The sequence below is a fragment of the Perissodus microlepis genome, chromosome 13 (assembly GCF_051167445.1).
Source record: "Perissodus microlepis isolate ML-2025 ecotype Zambia chromosome 13, ASM5116744v1, whole genome shotgun sequence".
In the NCBI taxonomy this organism is placed as follows: Eukaryota; Metazoa; Chordata; class Actinopteri; order Cichliformes; family Cichlidae; genus Perissodus; species Perissodus microlepis.
In genome coordinates this window covers 21964735-21992027 of record NC_140473.1, presented here as the reverse complement: position 1 = coordinate 21992027, position 27293 = coordinate 21964735, and the positions used below count along the sequence as shown (strand labels likewise).

At 39.6% G+C, this 27293-nt stretch overlaps 1 protein-coding gene across 4 annotated transcripts in view; it reads right to left on the bottom strand.

Annotated features, from left to right (window-relative positions):
• Positions 1-27293, bottom strand: part of akt3a (AKT serine/threonine kinase 3a) — a 56301-nt gene that overhangs the window by 14565 nt on the left and 14443 nt on the right. For all 4 annotated transcript variants that reach the window (XM_084947762.1, XM_084947764.1, XM_084947765.1 and 1 more), the window contains 6 exons: positions 11342-11467; positions 6618-6729; positions 2445-2589; positions 1613-1744; positions 1340-1405; positions 504-572 (listed from right to left, as the gene is read on the bottom strand). In XM_084947762.1, the coding sequence (XP_084803888.1) occupies positions 504-572; positions 1340-1405; positions 1613-1744; positions 2445-2589; positions 6618-6729; positions 11342-11467 (650 nt within the window). The remainder of the gene's footprint in view (positions 1-503; positions 573-1339; positions 1406-1612; positions 1745-2444; positions 2590-6617; positions 6730-11341; positions 11468-27293) is intronic.

The following is a 27293-nucleotide window of genomic DNA, read 5'->3' as shown; positions in this document are numbered from 1 at the left end:
GAAAATTAACCGTGTTAGAAAGCAATCCAAAAGCAAAACTTTAGCCACTTCTTCAGTGTTTGCACGTTCAACCGATCATTCCCGGCACTGCTGCTGCAGCTTTGCACATACAATTACAACATATTCTGTATTCATCTGTGAGACATTTATGAACCCAAAAAACTGTTTAGGAAATTGTCTTTGAAATAATAATAATCACAAAAACAACTAATTTACAATTTAAATCCAGTCTCTTTTAGTTTGGCTGAACACTGGCATCTGGAGAGTGATTAAATATGATTTAAAACACTTGTAACAACCCTGATGTATAAAAACTGAAATGAAAATTAAGATAACAGATCCAGGAATGTATCTGTTTACATACCATAAGACAGTTACTGTGAGAAAGTAACTCGCCAACAGTTATTGTGGTGGAAATGTGGTTTAACCGGCTCTTTAAAGTAGTAACACAAAGATGAGAAACCACACACAGCACATCCATCACAAATGTGTGTGTCTCTTACCTCTCCTCCATTCACATACTCCATGACGAAACAGAGGCGGTCTTTAGTCTGGAATGAGTATTTTAGAGACTGAAACAAAAACCACACACACACAAACAATTTATATAACAGAAATCATTCACCGAGGCACTGAAATCATCAGCCTTGCATTAATTAAAATAAAATAATCTCAGAATATATATGTAATATAACATTTCAGGCCTAACTGGTTGTACAGGAGAGGTAATATGGAATGCTCCTTCTTCATTTGGCTTAAAAAACACAAACAATCTGCCTGTTTTCGTATGCACTCCCTGTAAGTGAACAGTGAAGTGGGTGAGTGAACGATTTCATACACAGCAGGAAGTCTTGCCGTTCTAGCTAGAACAGCAGGAGGAGCACAACGTGATCGGCCTAAGCTTTAAACTGTTTATGCCTCTATTTGTTTATTCAAAGCAAGTAGGTGTCTGTGTGTCTGTGTGTTCACTTTCTCTTTTGAGGGAGAAATCTGCTAAACAAAAGAACAGTTGGTTGAAGTCTCTTTGTGGCTGCAGGTGTGACGGGGCTAAACTGAGATGTGAACTGTAATTGCTCTTTCGATAGTGTGTGTGTGTGTGTGTGTCTGTGTGTGAACATGCATATATGTGTGGAGCAGCTAATGTGTGAATGTGTACATCAAAGCTAACAGATGCAGCTGTTAAAGTACAACAATGTGGCGTCTAAATCGTAATTGGCCTCAGAAGACTCAGGTATGTGGAGGATCAATAAGCTGTGTGCACACAGATGTCAGGACACGGTCCATATGTAAAGATCTATAAATTTAAACCAGTTGTGTTTAGTGTGTACGAGGTACTTACAGTTAGAAAGGGGTGCCTGGTGTTTTTTAGTACTCTGCTCTCTGTGAGTGTGTGAGCCACTTCATCCTGTTCAGACAACATGCAATGAAAACCATTATCAGTCCACTTAAACCACTAAGAAAGAGGACAGCTGAACAGTGCTGCAGCAGTACAATAAAAACAACCGATACTGACATCTGACACTACTCAGAATCAAAAGTACAGTAAAAGATAAAATATTCAAATTAATGGACGCAACTGAAAATACATACTTGATGTATTTTCCAGACTCACCTTGGCTATGATGACTTCTTTTTTAAGGATTTTCATGGCGTAGTATTTCCCGCTGGCCTTTTCCCGGACAAGAATCACTTTACCAAAGGTTCCCTTTCCCAGCAGCTTCAGGTAGTCGAAGTCGCTCATTGTCTATCAGAGGAAAAAAAGAGAAGGCCAATATCATGAGTTCCTCAGTTGAATAATTGATGCAATATCTACTGGCATTTAGAAACGTTAAAATCCCATTGGAAGTGTAGGGCTGTGAATATTTTGAAATAAGTATATTTTTCTCCTTTAAGCAATACAATGAGGATTCTCTGTGAAGCCTTTTTTCATGTAACAGAAAAACGGCAATCTTCCTCAATGTAAATGATATCTAAATTCAAGCAGCCAAAAACAACATTTATTGACTGCTACTGGGCTAAATGCCATGAAATTCATGAGTGATGTTAATGGCACCCGTGGGATGACTCCCAGTCATCTTCATGACCATGCCGAGTGCGACTGTCAGGTCAAAACAAGCCCTTTAGTCTACGATAGACACTGAAAACAGATTTTTATTGAACCATAACATTATTACATAAAACCTTTACAGAGTGGGGTGTAATAAACAGCAGAGCCAGAGGAGGCAGCTAGTGGTAGATTGTTAAATTAATTTTTTATGTATGCAGTAGGAAATGTGCCCAAGTATCACCTGTGCCTTCACAGAAGATATTTAGCAGGACTGTTTTTACTCGCTGGAGTATTATAACATGAAAAAAATTATTAGCTGACATAAAACAGCACAACGGCTGGAATATTTTTTGTACCTTGGGTATAAAATACATGCACGTGCAAGTGTAGTTTTTACCTTTCTTTTGTGGTGTGTAGTGGAGATGTCCATCTCCTCCTCCACCATGTTGTCGATGTTGGAGGTGGGGCTGCACTGGATCCTTTCCTCCTCTTGTCTCTGCAGCTTGTCAGCCACCATCTGAATGGCCTCTGTCCACTCATCTCTGGAGTCAAAGCATGTAAAAAGGTAAAGTTAGCATTTGCAGCCTTACTAAGACCTTTCTTAATATACTGACTGTCCAAAAAGGCCCAGTTTACTATGCTTAAGCACACACCTGTAACTAGCACATGTATAAAAACATTAAATTGGTGTAATGCATTATACTGGTCCTAATATTAAAAATAAATTTGAGTGCACTTATTTAACCAGGTTTTTAAAGGCGTCAAAGTGTTTTCAATTAACATAAACACCTATTTGTTCAACAGAGTGGAAACACGGTCAACTAGAGAATCAACCAAATGAGCAATGATCATAGAGCAGAACTAATGCCTACCAGTCTGTGTGTGTGCATGTGCGAGAGGCGAGAGGGTGAATGAGTGTGTGCAAATACACACCAGTGCATTAGAGGGAACAATGCTTTGTTGTTTGCTAACATTGTTCCTCCCCATTGACTTTCCATTAGCAGTGATGTTCAACATCTGTTCAGAGAAGGGGTGTGTGTGTGTGTGTGTGTGTGTGTGTGTGTGTGTGTGTGTGTGTGTGTGTGTGTGTGTGTGTGTGTGTGATTATAATCTGTAGCAGCATGGATGGCCATGCATCAAGATGTTAAGGTGCATTAACTGTATTTAACAATGATGAATATAATGGTTAGGACAGAGGGTCTAGCTTCCCTCTGCCCTAATGGAGAAGAGAAGAGAAGAGAAGAGAAGAGAAGAGAAGAGAAGAGAAGAGAAGAGAAGAGAAGAGAAGAGAAGAGAAGCAGGTCAAGCAGGTTTCATTATTATGAAACCTGAAAGAGAAGAGAAGAGAAGATTCTGTGATTTTAGCAGTATCCAAAAAATTGTAAATTAGTTTAAGTTCACACAACTTGAAAGTTTTCCTCAAGAATGAAATGGTTCAAAATGACTTGTACTTTGAAGGTTTTTTTATGCCACTGATCTTCACTCAAACAGTGTTAATCCTGTGCCACATGCAGGGGTTACATGTTAGCAGAAAACACCAGAGAGCTTGAACTGAGGTGAAGTAAAAATGATACTCAAATATTCTGAAATCCCCTGGACTCAGGAGAAGCAAATCTGGATTTACGAGAATGCACTTTGAAAATACACTTACCCAGAGTAAGCCGTGAGGAGATCATAATAATGAAACCTGCTTGACTCATAAACATTCACCTCTGTCTGCTTTGTTTTGTTTTGAGTTAGACGCCCATATGTTTCCTTGAGGGATCTGGAGGAACATTCATCTGAACCTAAACAGAGCAGTGTGTTTTTAAGATCTGAATCTCTTTCTTCTGCAAAGACTTCTTAGCATACCCTACACACTCCAAAACAAGGGCAAACTCAAGTTACACTCTATCAACAACAGTGGAGCACTCAATTTGTGGCATCCATATTGTGCGAATGTGTGTGTGCTACGTGAAAAGCAACGGGAACTCTCTCAAGGTCAGACAGCAGATAAATGCGCTCTCATTTTGAGTATTTTTTTTTGTGTAATGAGGGTTTTTTTTTTTTTTTTGCTAATGAGAGATAATGGGCCTGCCTACAGTCGGGCACCACGCCAACACGTGCCACCCTCTCTGGGTTGGTGCTGTGGTAGCTGGAGCTCTGCCATCACGGGTACAGTACAACAGATACAGTAACACACAACAGCACAGACTCCCACACGCAGACTTTTTTCCAACCCACTTCAATAACGCAAAAAATCTTGCGCACACTTCTACAACAAAGCACAGGCACATCTGGAGCTCACAGACATCTACTTCCTCTTCCTTCATCAATATAAAGTTATTAGTTTAATGTTAACTCTCAAATGCTTATTTGATTATCTAGAGACTAAACTACTATAAAAGCAACATATAACACCAAGTTAGACAGACAGCTGCAGCCCACACACACAGACCCCCCAAAAAAAAAAGAATAAATAAAAAGAAGAACACACACACACACACACACACAAACTCAAAGGATGCACAGAAGCATCTGTGGTCTTCTGGGCAAAGCTGTTCATTTTCTGGAGATAAACACCTCAGCTCCTCAGAAAGGAACTGAGCAGCTGGAGAATTTATGCCAACGCAACTTGAAAGGTCTCCTTTCCACTCTGTCTCTCTCACCCTCTCCTTTCTCTCTCACACCACCAAAAGCAATACAGTACAGACCTCTTCATACATCCTGTATCCCTGCCCTTGATAATTCGTTTACCCATGTACTTTCCATTTATTTTACTTCAACATGAATTGTACTCATTTGGCTATTTTTGCTTCCCTTAATGAAAAAAAAATGCTTCGTCAAGCAGTCGTGGGTGTCAATTTGACTGGTGGTAGCCACAGGTTATTGAGAAAGAGGCACAATACTCAAGCAAAATTCAAGCACCGACTTGTGGCATGAAAAACACCGCAACAACAGCTGACCCTGAAAGCAACAAACTGTCTCTTCTGGGAAGAGCCTAATTTGGAGAGTGTAAATCAATTCCAAATGGAATGTAATACAAAGAATACATTACTGTGCAAAAATAAGCCTGTCATTTCTTTATATTTTGCATGCAATGATCCAAACTCTCTTGCAATTTTAAATTTCTTTTTAAGTGCTCTTGAGCAATAGTTCTCTGGGTTTCTGAAGGGCTTTCAAAGTGGTTCTTTGGCTGGTTTTCATTCATTTTTAGTCCAGTATCTCCACTTGATCATTTTCAGTTTAATGTTTTTTGTTTGTTGAAACACTAACCTATGCATCCTACAAGGATAAAAAGGCAACTAACTCAAGAGATGAACCACTGTCGTGTCTACATATAACAGACAGCTTATCAAGGAACCAATTTTAAATAACTTTTTTACAAGCGTATAATTTATTCTCATTTCTTTAGTTGAATCTAAGGAAAAGACAAACATAACACAGTTTGGTAAGCAAAAAATAATATTTTTGCACTAATGAGGTGATTGAAGAAGCTATTAGCCAAAAACTTGGAATATCTCAGCATGGTGCGCAGTATCATTAAAAATATAAGGAAACTGGAGGAGTGGAGGACACAAGCGGCAGTAGCATGCCCAAAAACATATCTATAGTGGATGAACAGGGTCTTAAAGTCATGCGTTCCAGCAAAGACCTGACACAGAACCTGAGGGATGCACCAGGACGTTCATGATATGTGATCCATCTACTGTTAACTGAAGCGTCATCAAAAATGGTCTCAGTGCAAGCGTAGCTATCAAGAAGAAATTCTTAAGGAAGGGAAATGAACTGGATTGAAAATCTGTGGCATTCACATTTTTGATTCAAGTTGTTTTCAATATGTACAGAAGACAGATGTACAACAGTGAGAGTCATCAATAAAACATGGTGGAGGCTCTGTCATGGTTTGGGGTTTTCAGCCAGTGCTGGAGATTTTCTCAAAACTGGTGGAATTAACACAGAAAAGTACCGGCACAGTTTGATTCAGCATGCAATACACCTTGTGGATCTGATTGGCAACAGCTTCATTTTTCAACATGACAATAATAAACATAAAACTCAGTTTTGAATTTATGTCTGCATGTTTTAATATATTGTAGCACCTATTTTTCACAGCACAGAAAAAAGAAATGAAGAGTGACTCAGACTTTTTTGTACTATAATTTTTTTTGTATTTACATAGATACTACAAATAATTCAATAACACGCAGGTTCTAATTGTAGAATAGAATTACACGTATTAGAAATACTTATTTCTGTACTCACTTGAGGTGGTTAAATAATTGTAAGCTGTGGACAATTCTGATTCATGTTTTATTTCCAACAGGGAGAAGTGCCAGTCCAACACTGGTTCCTCAATCACCTTCATCACTGTATAATAATCTTACATAATACAAACTAAACTCAATAAAGAATCCAAAAACTTAAGGGAAGAATTGACATTTTTTGGTATTCTGACTAATAAGTCTTAACTAGATTACAAAATGTCCATTCAGCATGCTGCACTCATTTCTCAGAGAGACATAGATACTCACTGATCAAACCCTGATTGTTGAACACTTTAGGAATTGTTGCCTAAAGGAAAACTGACCTCTCATCTGGGGAGTCCACATGGAACGTTCTCTCGATGACCGTGGTCCACTGGAGGCAGCGTATGATGAAGGTGTTTGGCTTCGGCCTCTCTGTCTTCATCAGCTGACATTCTAATAAATAAATAAATAAATAAATAAAATAAAAGAAAGAAAATGGGCACCCAGAGGGAAAGTGATTTCTTCACTGTACGATGACTGCAATCACTTTGCACTCAAGAAAAACAAATAAGCAGAAACAAACTCAGATGAGGTCAGAGCACTTTAACTCTACCAGAAATAAATTAAGATGTAATGACTTCAGGTCAAAGTTACTTATGACTTATGACAAGTTAAAAATATGCACGTATAGCATGTTGGCCATTGGATTTTCCAGGGTATTTTTTTTCTACACTTGTGCCTAGGCAGTTGTTATTAGCAACATCTGTGTTTTTCCCTTAAAGCCCTCTGCTGTTAAAAAGGCCTAGTCCTTGCCACAGTGACACTAGAATTCATTTAGCTAGAAAAAGAAGCCATGTAACAAATTACCCTTAACATTATCATTAAGAAAACATGCACTTTGTATTTTAATTTGTTGATTTAAAAAAACAGCAACTTCAGCAACCAATGACTGTGCCAAGGGATATTATGTGGTGCACCACATACGCATCTGGTGACTATCAGAACAGACGCATTTCTATGAAAATAGGCAATACAGCAGTCCATTACTGCGCAAAAGCATACTACAGTACACAAAAGCAGAAACGTACACACACATAGCCAGATGGGGCTGTGAGCTTGCTGTGGGAAAGAATGCATCTTCATTGCCCCTTTGCAGTCTCTCTGGTTTTTGGAGACGAGAACTGATGTAAAAGAGCCTAATGAGTCACCTTTTGTCCTCTCGTCTCCCCCACTTGCTCTACATATGTGACCCTCCATCTCTCTCTCTCCTGTTTTCTCCTTCCCTCTGTCCTTTTTTGTCTCCTGTCATTCTCCGCTCACCTTCTCTCCCTCGCTCATCTCTCCCTTCCCCTCCTTATAATGCTATCTGTTTAACTGTGGCACAGCACAGCATGTCATGGCTCTGCCTAAATATAGACAGGAAGGTTAATGACAAGACCACAGTGCTTCGATGTAAACACACACAAAACTACACACACAAAGAAGCTACAACCTGACTTGTGAATACAGCCTGCAGTGTTGCCTGAAAACAATGTTATGCTATGGTTGATGCCAAAAAACACTCACACCCACACATAGACAAACACACACATACACACACGTAAAAGTAAAGTTTGAATGAAATTGGGTTGTTTGCCACAGCAGGCAATTGTGAAAACTGTGTAGCAGTGTTAGTGTGTGTGTGTGTGTGTGTGTGTGTGTGTGTGTGTGTGTGTGTGTGTGTGTGTGTGTGTGTGTGCGCGCGACAAGCTTGTATGTATGAGTCCCTCTGCAGGGAACAGGCCTGTACCATCTCTGTTCCATCTGACCACTTCTGTTGTTCACGCACGCAAACACACACGCACAACCACGCAAAAACAAACAAACACATACACGCACACACTCACATACACACACCACCTGGCCTCCCAGCTTTGGGCAACAGATGTGGCAATGCCAGTGCTGTGCCAAGCAGCCAGGGCCGGATGTATGGCCTGGCTTGTCCTCCTCACAAACTCTTTTCTCTCCCCTTTTTCCTCATTCTCCAGTCCTGTCTTCGTCTCCTCCTCCCTGTCTGTTCGGTGCTGATGATCCTCCTCTCTCCCAGTCCCTCCGTCCTTCTCTTCCTCCACCCTAATCATCCTTCCATCTCTGCCCTTCCCTCTTCTTCCTCTCTCCTCTGCCACCTCTGATCAGCTACCATCGCTCATTCCCCGTACTTGTCCTCCCTTCCGGACTCCTATCTTTCTTTCTCCACCTCCATTGTTCGATGTACCATTTTTTATCATTTTCTCTGAGGTATCAGCTTGTATTCTATCATACATCACATTTTCTGTTTTGGCTCTCATCTCACACATATTCTCTGCTTCTCTGCAGATATTTCACATGCCCTGCAGGTGCCATTTGATTTAAAAGAATAAACATATTCGCCTCATTTATGTTATTTTGAAATCTGAGATATTGTGCACCAATACAGTGTTAATTGGAAATAGATGCTAATAATTTTGGTGGTATCTGCATCAGGCCTTGTGCCAAGAGGGCAAACACCATCATAGTAACAATCAGATTATGTATAAACATGAACTAGAGTAAACAACTATATAATACATACTCATTTATTCATTAACAGACAGCTGCTGTGTGTTACACTGTATTTTTTATAAAACAACAAGATGATCTGGTTCATTTTCCAAAATTAAACAAGGTTATCTGCTCCTTTATCTCATTTCAGCTTGAATGGTATTCCTTGTGGTACTCCCCCAAAAAATCAGGTTTACTGCCTCCACATGTGCCCTCAGGCAGTTCAAGATCCCTGCCTAGTTGCACAACTTACTTCTCGAGGACTTTTATTACACGCATTCTTTAATACTGACAGAGATATAACTGTCTTCTCAACCCGCCTCACTCACTTGTAGACTGATGTTCACTTGGACAGATGGTAATGATTTTGTTTTCTTCCATTTCAGTCTTTCATTTTATCTGCTATAAGGCACTTTCAAACATTATCTTTACTATGATCTGACTGATATCTTTAATCAACGTTACATGAAAAAGTATTTTACTGCATTTCCACTAAGCCCAGCTAAGTCCACTTTTATTCTCATTTCCCAGACTTAATGTCTTTAATCTATGTGTAGTATAAAGTAGAGATGGACCGATCCGATATTACGTATCGGTATCGTTCTGATACTGACCCAAATTACTGGATCGGATATCGGCGAGAAATAAAAAATGTAATCCGATCCATTAAATATCAAAAAAGCACCTCACAAAACTTGCTACATGGCGTAACTCGGCTCATAACCGTAGCACGTCGCAGCAGTATGCATCACGTGATAGAGCGGCTGTGTGTATTTGTAGCCTCGCTACCAAACCAGCATTTCATCTCCGAGGAAGTTTTCCCAGAGAGAAGTAAAGCAAGTGTGTAAGTTCATCTCTGAATGTTTGTAAAGCAATCCCACGTTAAGCTTAACAACAGATATATGGAGCGACTGCCTCTCTCTCTCTCTCTCCTGCTGCTACTTCAATCATGAAACTGATCAATTGATCAGCTGATCGGCTTTTCTGTCGCGAGTCTCTCTTCTTAGTTTTTGACCCACTTCTCACCAGAAAGAGGAAACCAGCGGCTGAACAACAGCAGCACGTTTAACCTTGATAAGCTGTTGTTAGAATTTATTTAATATTACTTTCTACACCAGGATCTTTTTCTACGTAGCTGACGGCTGGTAACTGTGCAGGGGCGGATCTAGCAAAGTTTAGCCAGGGGGGCCGATAGGGCATGAACAGGGAAAAGGGGGCACAAAGACATACTTTTCTTTCTTATTCTCATTTAAAATGTCTAGCTTTTAATAAATAATTATCTGACTCTTACACCCAAAGTTTTAATCTGATGTAAAATGTATAGAAGTCCATTACTGTATATAGTAACTATTAAGTCTAATATATATACCCTAGTAAGCTATAGTACTTTTTCCTTTGGGAAGATACCATCTGTGCAGTCTGCAATTCTGTTGAAGAAAGATGTTGAATCTATTTAATTATTCTTGAAAAATAATTTATTTCTGTGCATTTTTCCCCCTGCATCAAATTAAATTTGATTACATCGATTAAGCATCATGAGGTGGGGGGTGGTTCCCTATTTTTTTTTGCTGGGAGTTTGCAACCCTATTAGTTAGGTTGCTTAATATTTCTGCTAAGTACTCTTTAAAATACCAGAATAGGGAGGATGGAGTAGGTTTAAGTTTATTAGATTGATCAGTGTTGCTGAACTATGAAATATTTTGGGCGCAGTGTATTTTTTACATACAGGTATAACAGAATAGCTTTAGTGTTGTTATTTATTTAAACTTGAGTATAAACTTATACAAAATGCAGCAAGATATTAAAAAAACATTTTATTGATTAAAAAACACACTATATCGGATTCATATCGGTATCGGCAGATATCCAAATTTATGATATCGGTATCGGTATCGGACATAAAAAAGTGGTATCGTGCCATCTCTAGTATAAAGTAACCTTAACTTGAGAAAATTTGATATTTTTAAAAACAGAAAGGTGCCTCGTTAGTTAATAGAAACTCAGTTCTGTCTTATAAGCAGTTGGAGGCAATACTGATGGTTATTAAAAGTTCATCAAGTGCTGAGTTGTCCTAAAGCAAGACTGTGACTCAGTACCACCTGCAGAGATTCTTCATTGAACTGAAATGTTCCCTTCACAGATAAATTACAGGAGGTGTTACCATATCATTACTTAATTATGAGCCTCCAGAGAAGTATGCAGGGTACTTTGGTAATGTACGTAGAGGAAAGATGCAGGTTCCTGGCTACTAGTCTTCCCATATACCCTGCTTACAGTTTAACATTTCAATATCTTTAAGGTGCTGACATGATCAGTCAACTGAATGTTGAGAGTCAAACAAAAAGATGTAATCTGCAGCTGCATCCCTCTGACAGAAATCTGTGGATCATCATTTTCTCACTTGCCTTTAATGTTCCTGTCTGTATACAATGTAAAAATTCATGTACACAAAATTTTAGAGCACAGTGTCAAGAGTCTATAATGGCATATGTTGTAGGTAACATACTTGCTACTGAGAAGTTATTTAAGGGGTAGGGCAGGTCGGCATCCTGAGGTTTCTCTTTGTAGCCGATGAAAGAGCCGTCTGTCTTCAGCAGGAAGTAGCGCGGTCGCCAGTTCTTTATGTATTCACCTGAAAAGAAAGATGAACACAAAAAGAAAGAAAATGTAGGAGTTAAATATCTTCAATAAATACTTGGTGCACACACAGGTAAATTCAGATCAAATTCAGAGGAAAGAGTGATGCTGATGGAATAGTTCATTCAGGGGTTGTGATGATTACTATAATCATCATGATATATGGACAGTCGCATTAACTGCAACAATAATAATGCTAAGGATTTTAAATACAGATTTTATTCCCTGGACAGTTAGGAGCCTGTCTGCTCAACTCTCATCTGTCCAAAAGATGTCACACACACACACACACATATACACTCTGCAGTGTTACACAAACACGCACTTACACACAGCATCTCTATGGCTCCCACAGCGCTTGCCAGATTCAGATCGGATTATCATGTAAAAAATGGCAAAAACATGTTTACCAGCGCAGAACTCAAACTATCCATGCCAGAAACATCATCTGGTTGATACATGGGCAGGTGTTGAGGTGACGACCCCTCTACCAAATACTCACACGCGGACACACAACGCACACAAATCTACAAAAACCACTGGTCACTAGAAGCCAAGGAAGAAGAGACGGATCAGATGAGACGAAATTACATCAGATAAGATTGCTTATCGAGAATAACCCTTCCTAGACTGCAGAGACAAATATAAACATCTGCTGAGCAGCTGGTGGCAGAGTTTTACCCAACTGGCTGGCACAGACTGACGCAAAGGTGGCACCACAGCTTTATCAGATGACCCGCTGCAGGATTACACGAGTGTCAAGCACTTCCACACCACAGAGGCGGATAACACTTACTGGAAAACAGCATGGATACACACATGGATTAAAGTGCACACGTGTCCAGATTCACACAAAGTTGGACGAGTAGAATGAGTGCACATACAGGGTGAGATGGAAGCTGTGTAAACGTCTCAGTTTGTCATTTTAAGCAGCTGAAACCTCAGCCCCTTTAAATAAACTAGCCAATGTTTGACACGTGCCTACTTCGCACACTTTTAACACACCTTTTCCACATAATATGTGCAGAAATGCTCACAGCTGACATACAAAGCTCAGTAACAGTTTTGATCACCTTGTTTCAGCTAATTCGCTGGGAGAAGAGAACACGGAGAGCTTATATATGTGTGTGTGTTCTATTTGCGACATCCATTTAAAGCGGAAATGACAGCAGGCCGTGCTCGTTAACACATCGCAGAAAAACACCTGCTCCACCGAAGGAACCATGCGACTGCGGGCCCTGCCGGTACCTCTGGGCGCTGATGGTGGTAGAGGTGCATGTGTGTATTTGTGTGTGTGTGCGTGCGTGTGGCGCAGAGTGGAGTGATTGCAACTGATCTGAACCACCACACAGAGACAGACAGACACATAAAATGTTTGTGGGTGCCAGTGCGTCATCAGGGCTACCAAATCACACCTCTCCTCTCCTCTTCTCTCCTAGTCTCTATTTTTCTCTTTTTCACAAATCCACCCACTCTCTCCTCCTTTCCTATTTCCTTCTCCTGTTCTTTCAGAAACAAAGCATATTCTTTGGATCACTTGCTACTGATAAACAGAGTGCTGCAAGAGGGGCTGAATGGGAGGGGTGGAGAGAGGCATAAGGAAGATGAAAGAAAAAATATTAAAGAAAGCATTCCAAAAAATATGGGGGGAGAGGGGGGTAGATTATAAACAAGCAAAAAAAAAACCCAGAATCTCACATTATTCTGACCAAACAATAATAGATAATCGGGCATAAAAAAAGATAATAAATATTTAATGAGGTTCACAGTTAATCAATTCAGCATTTTGTTATACTTTGTGGGTTTTGGTTCCCTGAAGCAGGAATGAATGTTTCTTTCATTGCTACTTTGTGAATAAATGTAAGTGGAAAATCACTAGACTTTCTAAACAACGTGTGCTTTATGAAGTCCAGAAAAAATTATCTAAGGCAATAAAAGCCCTGTGATAAATACTGAAGGTTATAATGTTCAGTGCTTGTGGAGACCGTGTCTGGAAAACATTATGATGAGATATTCTCTTCTGTAGCTGAGTTGAGCTCCTTTAGATTTGCATCAGAGAAAGTGTATTAATGCTCTATTTATTGAAAGTTTAATTCCGAGGTTAGATATCTTTATGATATTTTATGAATTAATCATTAGATATTAATCAGTAGACAGAAGTTAATGATTAATGATTGAAAGAAACTTAAAGTGAAACTAAGTAACTTAAAAGTGGATTAAGAAAGAGATGGATGGACTTTGAAAAGATGAAGATGAAGTAAATATGATGAACTAAATACAGATGTTCAGTGTTTTTAGAGATTGAACATGTCATGATCCATCTTTATGGAAGCCAGAACGAGCCCACCCAAAGGTCCAATCCAATTGGATGGCTTTGCACAGTGTAAAAACTGAAGGAGGGTTTAGGATATCTATTTTTTCAATGAAATGCACAGGAGCACCAATGCCAGAATTACTATACAGAAGTGAAAATATCAGGAAAATTGTGTTTTTCATGTAATGTATGTACAATATTATGCAGGTGTCCTATTGGCCCAGCCATCCTGATAGTACTGCAGGCAGTGTAAAATCAACTGTGGTCCACAGCATAAAATGTTTGAAATAAAAACTAAACTCTACAGTACTACTGAAAATATTTAATCCCTCTGTGCACATTTAGTATGTAATGTTGTTTTATTGCTGAAGCTAACCTAATGCAACCTTGTAGTAATGTTACTAAACTACTCAGCAAGCCTCCCAAGATTTCTGTATCAATAAAATATAATGCCCATATTTTAGATAAACCATTGTGTCAGTGATCTAAAAATACATTTTATTGAAGAGGTTTACGATTAAGTAAACAGAGTAATCATTTTTGGTTTTCATACCATGACATCTTCATATGGGTATCAAGAATCAAAATGACATTCCTACACATCACACAAACAGAGTTTGGCAGTGCACATGTAAATTATTATTGTGCAACTGTGTTCAGCTCTTATAGATATGCATCAGACATTAAAAATGAATGAATATAAGATCCATGGTGGAAAGTTGACAGAAATTAGCAGTTTTGGAGGTTTATCCGTTCCAGCTGTGAGCTCAGAAAGGAATGAAAATGGAAACTGATCATCTGGAAAAAAGAAACTCTGCTTAACTTCAAACTGGATTGAAAAAGAGATGGATTGACTGTCAAAATGGATGAAGATAAAGAGAAAGTTAAACTGATAAAACTATTATAAACTGGCAGCGACGGCTGGCCTGCCGGTCCAAGTCCAGTCATTTCTATGAGTCAGTTTCTAGATGAGGTGTCCAACCAATGGAAGCCTGTGGTTGGCCACTTCATCCCTCAGCTGTCCAGTACAACTGAAAACATTTAAGCGATCCTTCTGGCCAGGCCTAGACAGCGTGTACGTGAGTGTGTGAGTCTGTGAGTGTGTTTTTCTGTGTGTACATGTCCACTGGGGGGAGGGGGAGGGGGCAGCCAGGGGTGGCACAGACGGAGAGAGAGGAGATGGACAGTTGTCCGCACGCGCCGTTCCAAACAAACACAAGCACACGCGCATGCACATACACGCACACACAGACTAAAACAATTCTGCTCTGACCGATCCAATTCTCTGTATGATCCAATGCTGTTCTGTCAAGCTATCCCGTCTTGGCCCTGCCTGTAATGAGTCCAGCGAGCTCTCCCACTCTGGACAGCTTGTCTGGGGAGCCACATGTCTCTAGCTTGGACTGCTGGAGAAAACAGAACAGCCGGTCTCCTTCCCACACCATCTCTCTCGGACTCCTCACTTCAGTTTCATTTAGTTTTCTGCACAACTTTACTTTTCCCTTAAGGCCAATTAGTAAATACTACAGTACACAGTGCTTAAAACAACAGGAGTCTCTTGTTTCTTGTTAGAACGACAGGGTATCAGTAAAACAGGAGAACGTGGGAGATCTGAAGGATCGAAGGAACAGAAGATGTTTAGGAGAATAGGATACACCATTCTGAAGTGTATTCAAATTGCTTCAAAAAGACGACAAAATATAGACTTCAGCAGGAGATGTAAAGTGCTCTTTTCCATATAATTAGAAATGAGAGGTTGCATATTCATACATTCCTCTCTATTCCGTTTTCTGTAACTATTAGGAAAATATTAAATAAAAGTGTAACGCTGACTCACAAAGGTCAACATGACATAAAAATCAAGCTAGACTTTTTGAAAGTCATTTTTCTGATTTATAGGAGAAATAAATCTCGTTGGCACCTCCTCCAGTTGCAGCTTGTGGATTTAGCAGAAAGAAGCAGAGATGAATCAGCTGTGACTGTGTCCGTTCCAAGCTTTCTGATTGGACAATTACAACAATGCGCTCGCTAACTGTCACTCAATTAGCGGACTGATTAACTATTCATTTCGGGGCGGAGGAAAAAAGAGGAGAGAATCAGTGAGGGAAATGCAGAGAGAATAAATGGGGAGACAGGTACAAATGACGAGGCTGAAATTCAGCCAGCAAAACAGGAATGAGACACACAAACTTGCACAAACTTCTTTAGTCTCTCCCCATCTCTTTGTTTCGCACTGACTCCTTAAGGACATCGGTACACCTCTCCTCTCCTGATTTAACCACATTTTAGCTGAGAATACGACAGACGAAAATCAGGAAAAGCTTTGATGACAATTAAATAAATAAGTCCATAACTATGTGAGCTCACCAGCCATTTGTTAATCAACCCAAACAGGGATTTAATTTAATGCTTTGGCCGAGGCTAGAGCTGATATGCAGATGGTGCAGAGACGGGGCTGTGTGACTGGCACTCTGGGAGCTGGAGAGGTGGTGGGTGGTGGTGTATAGAGGTAGGGAGAGGCGGGGATGAGGGTGGAGGGAAATTTCTGCCACGTTCCAGCACATACACAGCAGCTCACCAGCAGAAAGAAAAACGTCTGGCCACATAACACCACACACACTCACTTCCATATAACAGGGTTTGCTTGCAATCAGATTTACTGCTGTTTTGTATTTCTTTAAATTCGTTTTTTCATGTATTTTATGCCTTGAATGTTTTCTTTCAATCCTAGTTAGTTTCTGTTAGTTTCCAGAGCAGATTTAGTTGAGCTTTTATTAGTCTTTTTATTTATTATTGTGACATTCCAGTTACTCAACATCTGCACCAGGACAATCTGCTGACAAAATGTGACCATAACAGCAAAGGCTAAAAATTAAAACTAAAGAATTTTCTCTGCATTTTTATTTTAGTTTAGTTTTATCTATTATTTCTTTTAGTAAATCTTTTTTTTCCACAAATTTTTTTTTAGAATTTGATTTAGTGTTTAATAACATTGGTTGTAACAAAAAAAACAAAAACAAATATGGTAACTGCTTTCCAACTGTCTTGGCTATTTTATTAATCAGACTTCATTTACTAAACATGGATGTGAAAGGACGTGCATTAAAGCAAAAAATTATCATGTTTAAAAAGCATTGAAAAACCAAAATATTATGCAGTTGAGCTATAGTAGGTGGGCAGGAATTACTGTTTTTTTAGGGGTTTAACGAACCATTGTGAAACAAAAGCAGAACACAGTCAAACTGGTAGGTGGGCTTTTAGCTGACCTCTTTATTGACAAAAGTCAACATACATCACAAGACATTGTGTGAAGGAGTTTTAATGTGCAAATCTAAAGCAGGTACAAAAGGCATTAACAGATCGTGTGGAGGACGAAGAGGTACACCTAACTGGTTTCTGATGTTAGGAAGGGTAACAGTGTAGTGACTGCACAGAGAGCACGGAGAATACGGGGAACTGGGAGAATTGTCCTGAAAGATGCTTCAATATGACTATATCTTTCTGAGAGTTTGTCCAGTATATGCAGCTGCAGAAGACATTTACTGTCATTCTCACTGGTTCAAAAGAGCGCAAAATTTTAGCATTATCTGGAGAGTCTACTCCATCAGCCATGTGAGCATTTATTAGGAAATATCTCTATGCGTGACCTCAACCCCAGCAATTCTAACTCCAGTCTGCTCAGACTTCTTAAGGCGAGTCCAGACTCTACAAAGCCAATCTACTTAGTGTGCATTAGTCTCATTACCACATTACCAGCGTGTGCATGACTGCTTTAAATACAGTGAGAGCATAAAACTTATGCTACGTGCTCCCTGTAAAACTGAGATGGCATTTTCCCTCTTGTGCTGTGTTTAAACATTTAGTGCTAGAGTAATTGTAGAAGCTTATAGCGCTGTCCGTGGGGCGTTACTACACGGAGCCACAACAGTGTAATGATGAAGAGGATGTAACGGTGAAGAGTGAGGGGAAAACACTGAGCAAGATACTGAGTGAGAGTGAGACAAGGCTCAGTGTGTGTGTGGTTGAAGCTATGACAGTGACAGAAAGCTGGGACAGGGCAGGGCAGCCACAGGGTGACCAGATTGAGTGTAAACCCATGGGAGTATGTCCATCCCTTGAGGGCCAAGGAGATTTTACCCAGCCAGCTGCACACAGCCAGAGCCTCCTGGTAAGCTGTGCTGGGTGCACTTAGACACACACTCACACATGCATGCAGCATGCCCTGGTGCCCCTCTGCTCCCCCAGCTGGTACAGAAGGAGGTACACTCATGGACTCATGCACACACACATACACACTGGCAGCATACACATTCAATTGCAATACAAGGAATACAACATCTCTTTTGGGGAAACATTACTACAGAATTGAATCCTTTTTTTTTTTTCCTCGATTTATTTCTTCTGCTTAAAAAAATAAAATTCTTCTCTTTTTATGATATCCTCTCCTGCAGTACCACTACAGTCCAGTAGATGGTGGTGGCTCCCTGAAGCATGGTGGCCACTGCTGCTGTGCTGGAAAGTGACTGACAAACATGGTTCAGCCAAGATGCCGCTCATTCTAATCCCCCTAAGAGCGCAGTTGTGAGTGTGTGTGCTAGTGTGTGTGTGTGAACAGTATATATATAAGATGGCAGTTCCGTGTTTGTATGTCAATTGATGTCAGTTTGACCATTTCTCCAGTTCAGTCAGCTTCAATATGATATACATTTTAACATCATAAGAAAAAAAGTGTCATATCATGATATCATTGCTATAGCAACAACATTTACATTCCCTAATGCACGAAACAATGAGACCAGTCCAGACATGTCCGACAGCCAGAGCCGCATGTCGCCCTCCAACGATAGTGGTAAAGGTGGAAACAACAAACTTGTTTTACCACAAAACCAAAACAAAATGCACACATCATACAATTCAACCAGGCTAGGAAGGCATGCAAGGAGATAAGCAGCAGGTGATGTATGGCCCAAAAGTAAACAAATATTCAATGGCTAGAGCACATGCTAGTTAGACTCCATATAACAGGAAAACGGGAACAGCAAACAGTGGATGGAAATTACTGATGTGGTTAAATATTGTGCGGCCAAGTATATGGTGCCAACTCATATGATAAAAAAGGAGTGCTTTAAGCAGCACCCAGGCTAAAACATCCCAAGCAGAAAATATTTTTGAATTTCAGTTTTATTATGTGACCGCATTGTGTAGGGTCTGTCACCCACCCCTACAGCAAATCTTTGTTTTGTAAAAGACAGAGAACAGATATGTAACACACACAAAAATGCCCACAGAAGCTAATGAACTTTAGAAAGTGTGAGGAGTTTTCTGACTTAATGGTGTCATTCAAAGTGTTTTGCGATTCCCCATCTGCCCAGCTTTATGTTCTATGCTCTTCTGTTTTCAGAAATAAGTCCTGTGACGAGGTATTATTAGGGGCATGAGACACACCTGGGCCCAGAATGACCTCCTGTCCAGTAAATGAAGCCTGGTTCAGTACAAATTCTTTTTCCTTACACATTACAGAGGCTTCTTTTTACAGTTTCAGCTACAAATAAAATACATCTCTACTTGAACCTGACTGGTGCTAACCTTTAGGGACTGGAGTACATAAAAAATTAACTCATTTGACAGCAATTTACATTAACCTACCCATCAGATTTAATTGCTTATTAACTGAAGGTGCCAAAATACTGATCCAGGCAGTCCAAGCCCACTTTAACCCCTGCTCTCAAGATATTCTCGAGGCATTAAATTGATGTATGCCAATTACTGCAACTCGTGATAATGATATTTAAAGTTGATAACAGAAAAAACTCATGCTAAATTTTTTTAAAGTAATTTAAATGCATTTTTCCGTCCTTAAAACTTTACGTGACTCAAAGGTAAGTTAAGTTTGAAATTTCTCTCCAAATACACCAATTTACTTTGAGGGCCTGTAAGTCAGAAAACTGTCATAGTTTGAAGGTACAAAACAAAAACAAACAAGTTAATACTAATATATCTGCAATAGGCCAACATCAGCCAAAAGCAGGAAATCAATACATAAGATGACCATTTTTTATTTATCAGAAAAATATTATACAATTTTTTGCAGACTTTCCCTAAAAATTGTTACATTTTTTAAAATTCGTAGTTTGTTTGTCAATGTATAAGTAAGATTTAGATATGCAAGATATGCAAATATTGATGCTGATAGAATCATTAACCAGACAATCCAGGTTTAAATCTGTAAATTCTGTCAACAATATTCAAAACAGCTCAGTCAGATGGTCTGCCCCCCCCAAAATACATTTTTATATATAACCATCCACCCCCACACGCACAACTACCCAGGCAGCATGTCACTGAAAACACAAAGACTGATGTGTTTGTATGTCTTCTCGCACATCAAGAAGGTAAAAATACAATCTGAGCTAACCAGAAAAAAAATCCTTTGCATTCAAACACCCGATAACATTAGGAATGACATGCTGCCTGTGTTCAGAAAGAGGTGGATCCAATGAGATTAGGAAAGGCACACACACAGCCAATAAGCAGGCTAATCATATTGTCCTGATTGCTGGTATATTGCTCCTCTTTTTCTCTCCTTGAGGCATTGTGTGTTAGCACCCTGGATTTCTTTATTTTTGTATGACTGGCAATTACATTTAATGCAGTAATTAAATGCTGTATAGATATTTCTCATTTGCTTTTAATAGAAATATAATTTAAATCTTTAGCAGGTCTAAATATATTTTTAAATTGTTTCAAAAAAGGCAATTTACTTCCCTCAACTATTACTTTCAGTTAGTTCATGCCTGAGAGGCGCTGTTTACAAATGAAAATCATCATAACAACACCAAAGTTATCAGTGGTTTCCTGATGACTAGTCTGGTTCTGCTGCAATACACTAATGTCCCTTCTTGACATTTCTCTGTTTATCTGGGTTAAATGTTGAAAATGATGAAGCGGTTTAAGGTTTTAAAAAGCTAAGTTACAAAGATTTTACTTGTTAGTCTGGAGCAAAAGGAGGAACAAAAACAAGCCAAGTCAACTTTACTTACAGAGTATTTTAAAAACAGCTAGCACTGACCAAAGTGCTGAACATAAAATATGAAAAAATGTAAATATGAATACTAAAAATAAAAATACAATAATAGTAAACAAAAAACAATACCAGTATGGGCTCACAATTTTACAACGGGTTGCATTCCCCCCATTCAGTATTTGCTATATTCATACTGTGCATTAACACTTAGAAGTGCATAGCTTTGAGGGTCCCCATTTAAATCTGACATTCATATTCAAATTATTATCCTGTTTCTTTGCCTCATTGGATTAAAAACTATCCAATCAGGGGAACAAAGTAACACAACTGGACCAATCATTCAGTGAGAATAGCTTGCCATCAGAAATAGAAGGGGAGGGTCAGGAGATAGACACAGCTGTCTAACTATTGCCCACAACAGACTCAAGGGGGGTGTGGATGTGCATGTGTGTGTGTGTGCGTGTGGTGGTGAAGCCCAACCCTGTCCAGTTAAGCAGTGGTGAACAGGTGCAAAGCTTTGTGCATGGATGTGTGTGTGTGTAAATCACCATTATTCCAGAGTGGCTGGCCCTGTATTATTAATTCAGAAATACTGGGCTGGGGCTAAGGGCGGCAGCTGGCATTATGTGTGCATGTGAGTGTTTGTGTGGCCAACATAAGACCCCCTCCCTGATCATTTGTGAAGCCCCTATACTCTTCTAGATCAACAGAGAAGCACTGTGCCATTTGTCTCCTTGAATGCCTGTAAACTTTATACACACCACCACACATACACACTCTACTCTGCAACCACAAATACACACTCATGCACCCATACACACTAGAGCACAATAGCTCAGCCCCACAGGCAAGAGTAAACAATCAAGTACTATACCCCAAGTATTGTCAAGAGCACCGCCTCCCCTGCACCCGTACTCCCCCCAACACACACCAGCCCAGCCGCGCCTCATTCAAAGGGTCCATTCATGTGCTGCGCTGAAGGGCCGACAGTAAGTGCTCTCCACCTCACTAACTGCTGCTCTCTGCTCTCCTCTCCGTCCTGCCTGTTTACCTGTCTGTCTCTCCACCTGCCTCAGTGTGTGCCCATCTGTCTATTACGGTGAATTCACTGTGGGCATATTTAAAGCAGCTCATTCACACACTTTTTATTATTTTCTCACTAAACTTTGTTCTTGCAACTCAGAAATTGTGATGCCAACAAATAACCAGAGAAAAGAGACTTTATTTAATTTTTTATGTGATGAAGTACATAAGTAATATAGTTGTTTTCATCTGAATTCAAGGATAATGGATATAGAGGGATGTGACAGACTGCAGTTCATAAAGCTTTTAAAATGTAACACTTATTCAATTCCCTCACAATTACTCACTCCTCATCGTCTGAACGAAAATCATATTTGTTTTGGTTCACCTGCAACTAAAACTTCCCAATGTCTCATAAAGACACCACAACTCAGTTCAATAAAAGACTTGAGCGTAAGCCTTAAAAAATATTTTCAGGGTCTTGTGGAAACAGTGGCGCCCCAGTTGTGCCCACAACAAGAGACTTGTGCTTGTGCAGGTAAGGGTGAAAGCAAAGTAAAGCTGTCTATAATTCTGTTAGAGACCAAAAGCACAAGACCTCAGATACCAGAATGAGCTTCCATTGGTAGGGGCTCACCCTATGTTCTGCTCATGACAATGGCAAGCATAAACTAGGTGTCTATTTTTGGTTGGACATGGTTTGGGCATCTCCAACCAGATGTAGACCCCTAGGCAGGCCAAGGATGCTGAAGAAATTACTTCACCTCTGCATTCCCATCCTCGGGAGGTCTGGGCATCTCTCCTTAGACTGCTGCCCCCATGACTCAACCTGGGTGATCAATGAATGGATACCTGGATGGATGGATTGTTTATTTAAAATTTGGCAGTGTAAATTCAGGAAGTATTACAGACTTTGGACAAACAAATCACAGTGTGATTGCAATTAGTGACCGCTTGCCTGTCTGTCACACTTTGAGATGGCAGACAGTATATCACTTTAACTACAGCAAACACTTTTCTCTCTGTCCCTGGGAGCTGGTGCTTGTCATTTTGTAACGCCTTTCTGTCTAAGAGGCTGTTTTTGACAACTTGTCCACCTCAGCTGGCCAGCATCAGGCACTTAAGCCTCTCACACAGTTAAAAAGAATCAAAGATGGCTATATGTGTGTCATCTATGCTGTAATCAGTTTTAGCCAATTACTAATGAAAATTAATCCTTTAATTTTCATTAAACTCAAAGTATTCATATTAAGTATTAAATCTGCTACTTGCACTTCCTGAAAATTACAAACAAGATTAAAAAATACATATGCCAGACTAAAATCAAACCAAAGTTTTCACACGCAGTTATGTTAAAATTCATTCACCACAATGGGGAAAAGTTCCCAGTCAGTAACAGCTAACTACTGTAATTGCAAACGAAAAAGCTTCCAAACAAGTGATCAATCAAAAAGTGAAGGCAACAAATCATTATATATGTCACTCCCCTAACAGTAAAGAGGAAATGATAGATGACTGAAGTATAGAAAAACTCCAATATAAAGACAAAGAACACCAGCTAACAACCAGTACGATTTATCTGACTTTAAAATATTTCTTGAGGTATATAGTTGCACCAACTTGTTCAACTGTTTGCTGTCCGTGTCAAATGGCTCATCTGTTTCTCCACAGAGTATTTCACCAACAAAGACATACGCCCAGTGAAACAAAAAGTTGGTGAAGGGAGATAAAATCGCATTATTGGTTAAATACTTAAGAATATTTGTGAACTTGCCAGTCTAGTCCTGCAAACTACTTAATAAGCAGGCAATGTCCCAGGCCTATTCCAGCTCAAAATATTTTGTGGAAACACTCAAACCACGGAGCAATATCTGAATATGGCAGATGTTCATCATCTTTTCTTCTCAGTTCTCCCCCTCCACCTCCTCTCATACAGCAGTCTGCTGTTGAACCTCATGTTCCAGCCGCTATGCTGTGAGACATCTGCACCTCACTCACTGTTTCTTTCTTTCCTTTCTGTCTCATCTTTCCTGTCTATGCAAACACACACACACACACACACACACACACACACACACACACACACACACACACACACACACACACACAAAGACAGAATTCTTTGCTTGATGACAGATGGCAAGTCAACAATTGTACAGCGTCAGTCTCTCAAAACACAGACACACACACCACATGTACACACAAACACAGAAACAAACACCACCTCCTTGTCCTCCTGTCCCTTTGTGTCCAATGCCTTGATTTGTTTCTTACAGCTGAGAGTATGCATTAGTCTGTGTGTATGTGTATGTGTGTGTGTGTGTGTGTTTCTTTACCTTGGTATATTAAGCAGTAGTTTAATGAGAGCATGGTGAAGAGCGGGTCCCAGCCAGTGGACCATATGGGGGCCATTTAGCCCCCTCAGAACATTGAGCCAAGCCTTGCTGACATGATTACCACTGCTGTCCACTGCTCTACACTAGTGTCAGATTGGGAATGGGGAATTTTATCATGGACAGCTAATTAATGACTGGAGATTGGCAACCATAGATGGAGGAGTCTGAGGGAGGATGAAAAAATGTTGTCACTGTTTGGTGTCGTCTTCTTCTGTTTTTAGTCAGGCCAAATAACCAAGATTCTGTGAAACATGTGTATACCAATAAGAAAAATGCATGCAAACAAACATGTACACATGCAGTAAAAAAAACATGGTCACATTTTATGCATTTTCTCTGGTCTGCATGTACTGTACACCTTTATACCTTTATTAATGCATGTATTTATTCATGTGTCACATTTTCAGCGTGTCTGTGTGGTACAGCAGGCTGAAGCTAGTGGCTCTGTTAATCCCATCAGGGACAGATTACAGGTGGGAAGTTATAAATAGACTGACTGACCCTTTAACCATGATCACTGTAACATCAACATGCAGCTCAACTATTAAGTCAGGCATAACAGGAGCAAACTCAAATCAAACCTACTAAAGACAGTTTTAAAAAAAGTGTTTCATGCAGTAATCAATCATTCTTCTACATGAGCTTAAAGACAACCTCAGATGTAGTGGTATGTCTTGGCTTCACATACAAGCAGAGGTCTTCACACATGCACTACAACCCTCTGAGCATTTTAGATCTTACCCCACAGAGGTGTATGCGAGAACCCAAATCCACAAAGTTGGATCGGACAATAAAAACTCTGCCCTGCCAGCTCACTAGTACTGCACAAACTGTGATCCTAGACTGTGTGAGAAGAGTGAATTTAAGCAAGCGACTACATATCCTACGTGCTGATTCCTGCACACTCCATCCAGGCATAACTTACTCCTAAACCAACCCAATAGCCATCAGTCAGATTCAGAAATGCTGAATAAAAATTTTAAAAAGGGGCTCCAATAACCACAAAAACCTCTTTCCTGGCTTCTGTAACAGACGATGCTCTGTGGAGCTCATGCTCGGACTTAAAAATGAGGCAACAAAGAGCTCTGTGCTACAAATTGAAGAGAAATGCATCAAGGATGCTGTCCAGTTGCTTTGAGCAAACAGATGTACACCACTGTCGACCATTTTGGTTCTGCTGAAAACACCTTTGTTGTGTTATACACCTGATTTATTCTTGCTGCACCCAAATCAACTGCAACATCCATTTTTTCCCCAAACAGGGGATAAAGCATTTCTTAATTCATCCTTATCTTATTTGAAACTTCAGCATGTGAAAAAAAAATCATACAAGAATAAAATCATCACAGAGAAAAAACTGGGCACCAAAAACTGTTTCTAGGGAAATTTTCAGCATGGACATACTAAATAATACACACACTGTTACTGGAGCAGTAATCATTTTGTCAGCTGTGGTAAGCAACAGCCTGGCTAGTGTCGTCCTGTTGTCAGTGTGAAAGGCAGTTCTAAGACATACGATCAGACTGTGCTGTTCTATTATTTAAAAAGGCACAAACAGACAGTATATCTGATTATCTGTAGTACTCGATACTGGAGAGAAAAACTAGTTTGAAATGGAGCTGTACAAGGTCTCATTACAGCATTTTATTAAATACAGTAGACTCTATTATTTTTCTCTAGTATTTGAAACCAGAAAGAAGTTTTAATATCATATCAAGCTATGGATTAAAATTTTGTCAAAACTGGAAAAGAAAAAAAAAAGGCCACATAAAAAGCCAAAGCAGTCTCACTCTGGGGTAATACTTCTGCGAGCTACTGTAACACTTACATTAGCTGCTAGCGACTAGGAACTAATCTGTTGGCCCAAATCAGCCAAACCAACCCCCACTGTAACCTGCCTTCTCTAATCAACCCAAAGCCTGCTCCCACCAGCTCTCAATAACCTCAAGATGTTAAACCACACACTACCCTATTAGTCTAATCTGTGTTAGCACATTTAAACATAGATTCTGGTTTCCACTTAAACTCAAATTGCTTTGTCAAGTGAGGACAGTGCAGCTGCTGTCAACAGATCTTATTAAACTAAAGACACATCTACAGGCTCCCTTTGGAACAAGGGAAAATACTTGTGGAGGAACCTGAGGCGTGTAGGAAATCTAGGATTCATAAAGGTTTTTTCCCTTAAAAAAAACATTGTCTGGGCTGAATTTGAAAAACGAAGCAAGCATTGGCAACAATATTCAACAATAGCCTTACTGGTGCAAGTGGCATAAACCATGTTGTTAAAGAAATCCATCATATAACATCTGTTAGTTGTTGGATTTGTGTTGCGTGACCATGAAAATGTCTAACAAGCTTGAGTCACATTCTTATATATACACAGTAGCACCTTTATATGAATGAATTATTAATTTATATATGTATTAAATTCTAACATTGATAACAAACTGCATAATTTGTTTAATTATTAGCAGCAGATGACAGACAATATGTTTAGCTGAGGGTGCTTCTGATCACACTTATTACTAATCAAGTGAAAGGAGTGATAAAGTATAGCATGTAAGCAGGGTGCATTAAGCAAAATTTGGATTCTGACAATGATTTTCGGGGTAGTGATAAATAATAATTAACAATAACCTTGTGAAGTGTACATGTGTGAATATATGTGCATCCACCCACAGTGTGATCAAATGTTTGAGGTCAGCATTTTGATGATCCTGAGCTGCAAACTAATCCCATTATTCAACCTCTCCTCCTTTACTCCCCGCTCGCTTCCTCTGTCCAAGCTGTTCATCTGCAGTGATCAGCACTCCATTCATTGATTCACTCATTCATTTATCCAAGACTGCCTAACTCTACATTAATTCATTCACACACCCATCCATTACTCCAGGAGTGTCCTTGTGCATGGCTTTTATAGGGATGCTTCAGCCGATCTTACTGAGCTGACAGTTATATTGCTTCAGGCCATTGAGCTCACAACTCGCAAAATTTATCCGTGGTTATGCTGAGGCAGTGTAACGCTAACACAGACATAATCCAAAAACAAAAAAACATATATTCC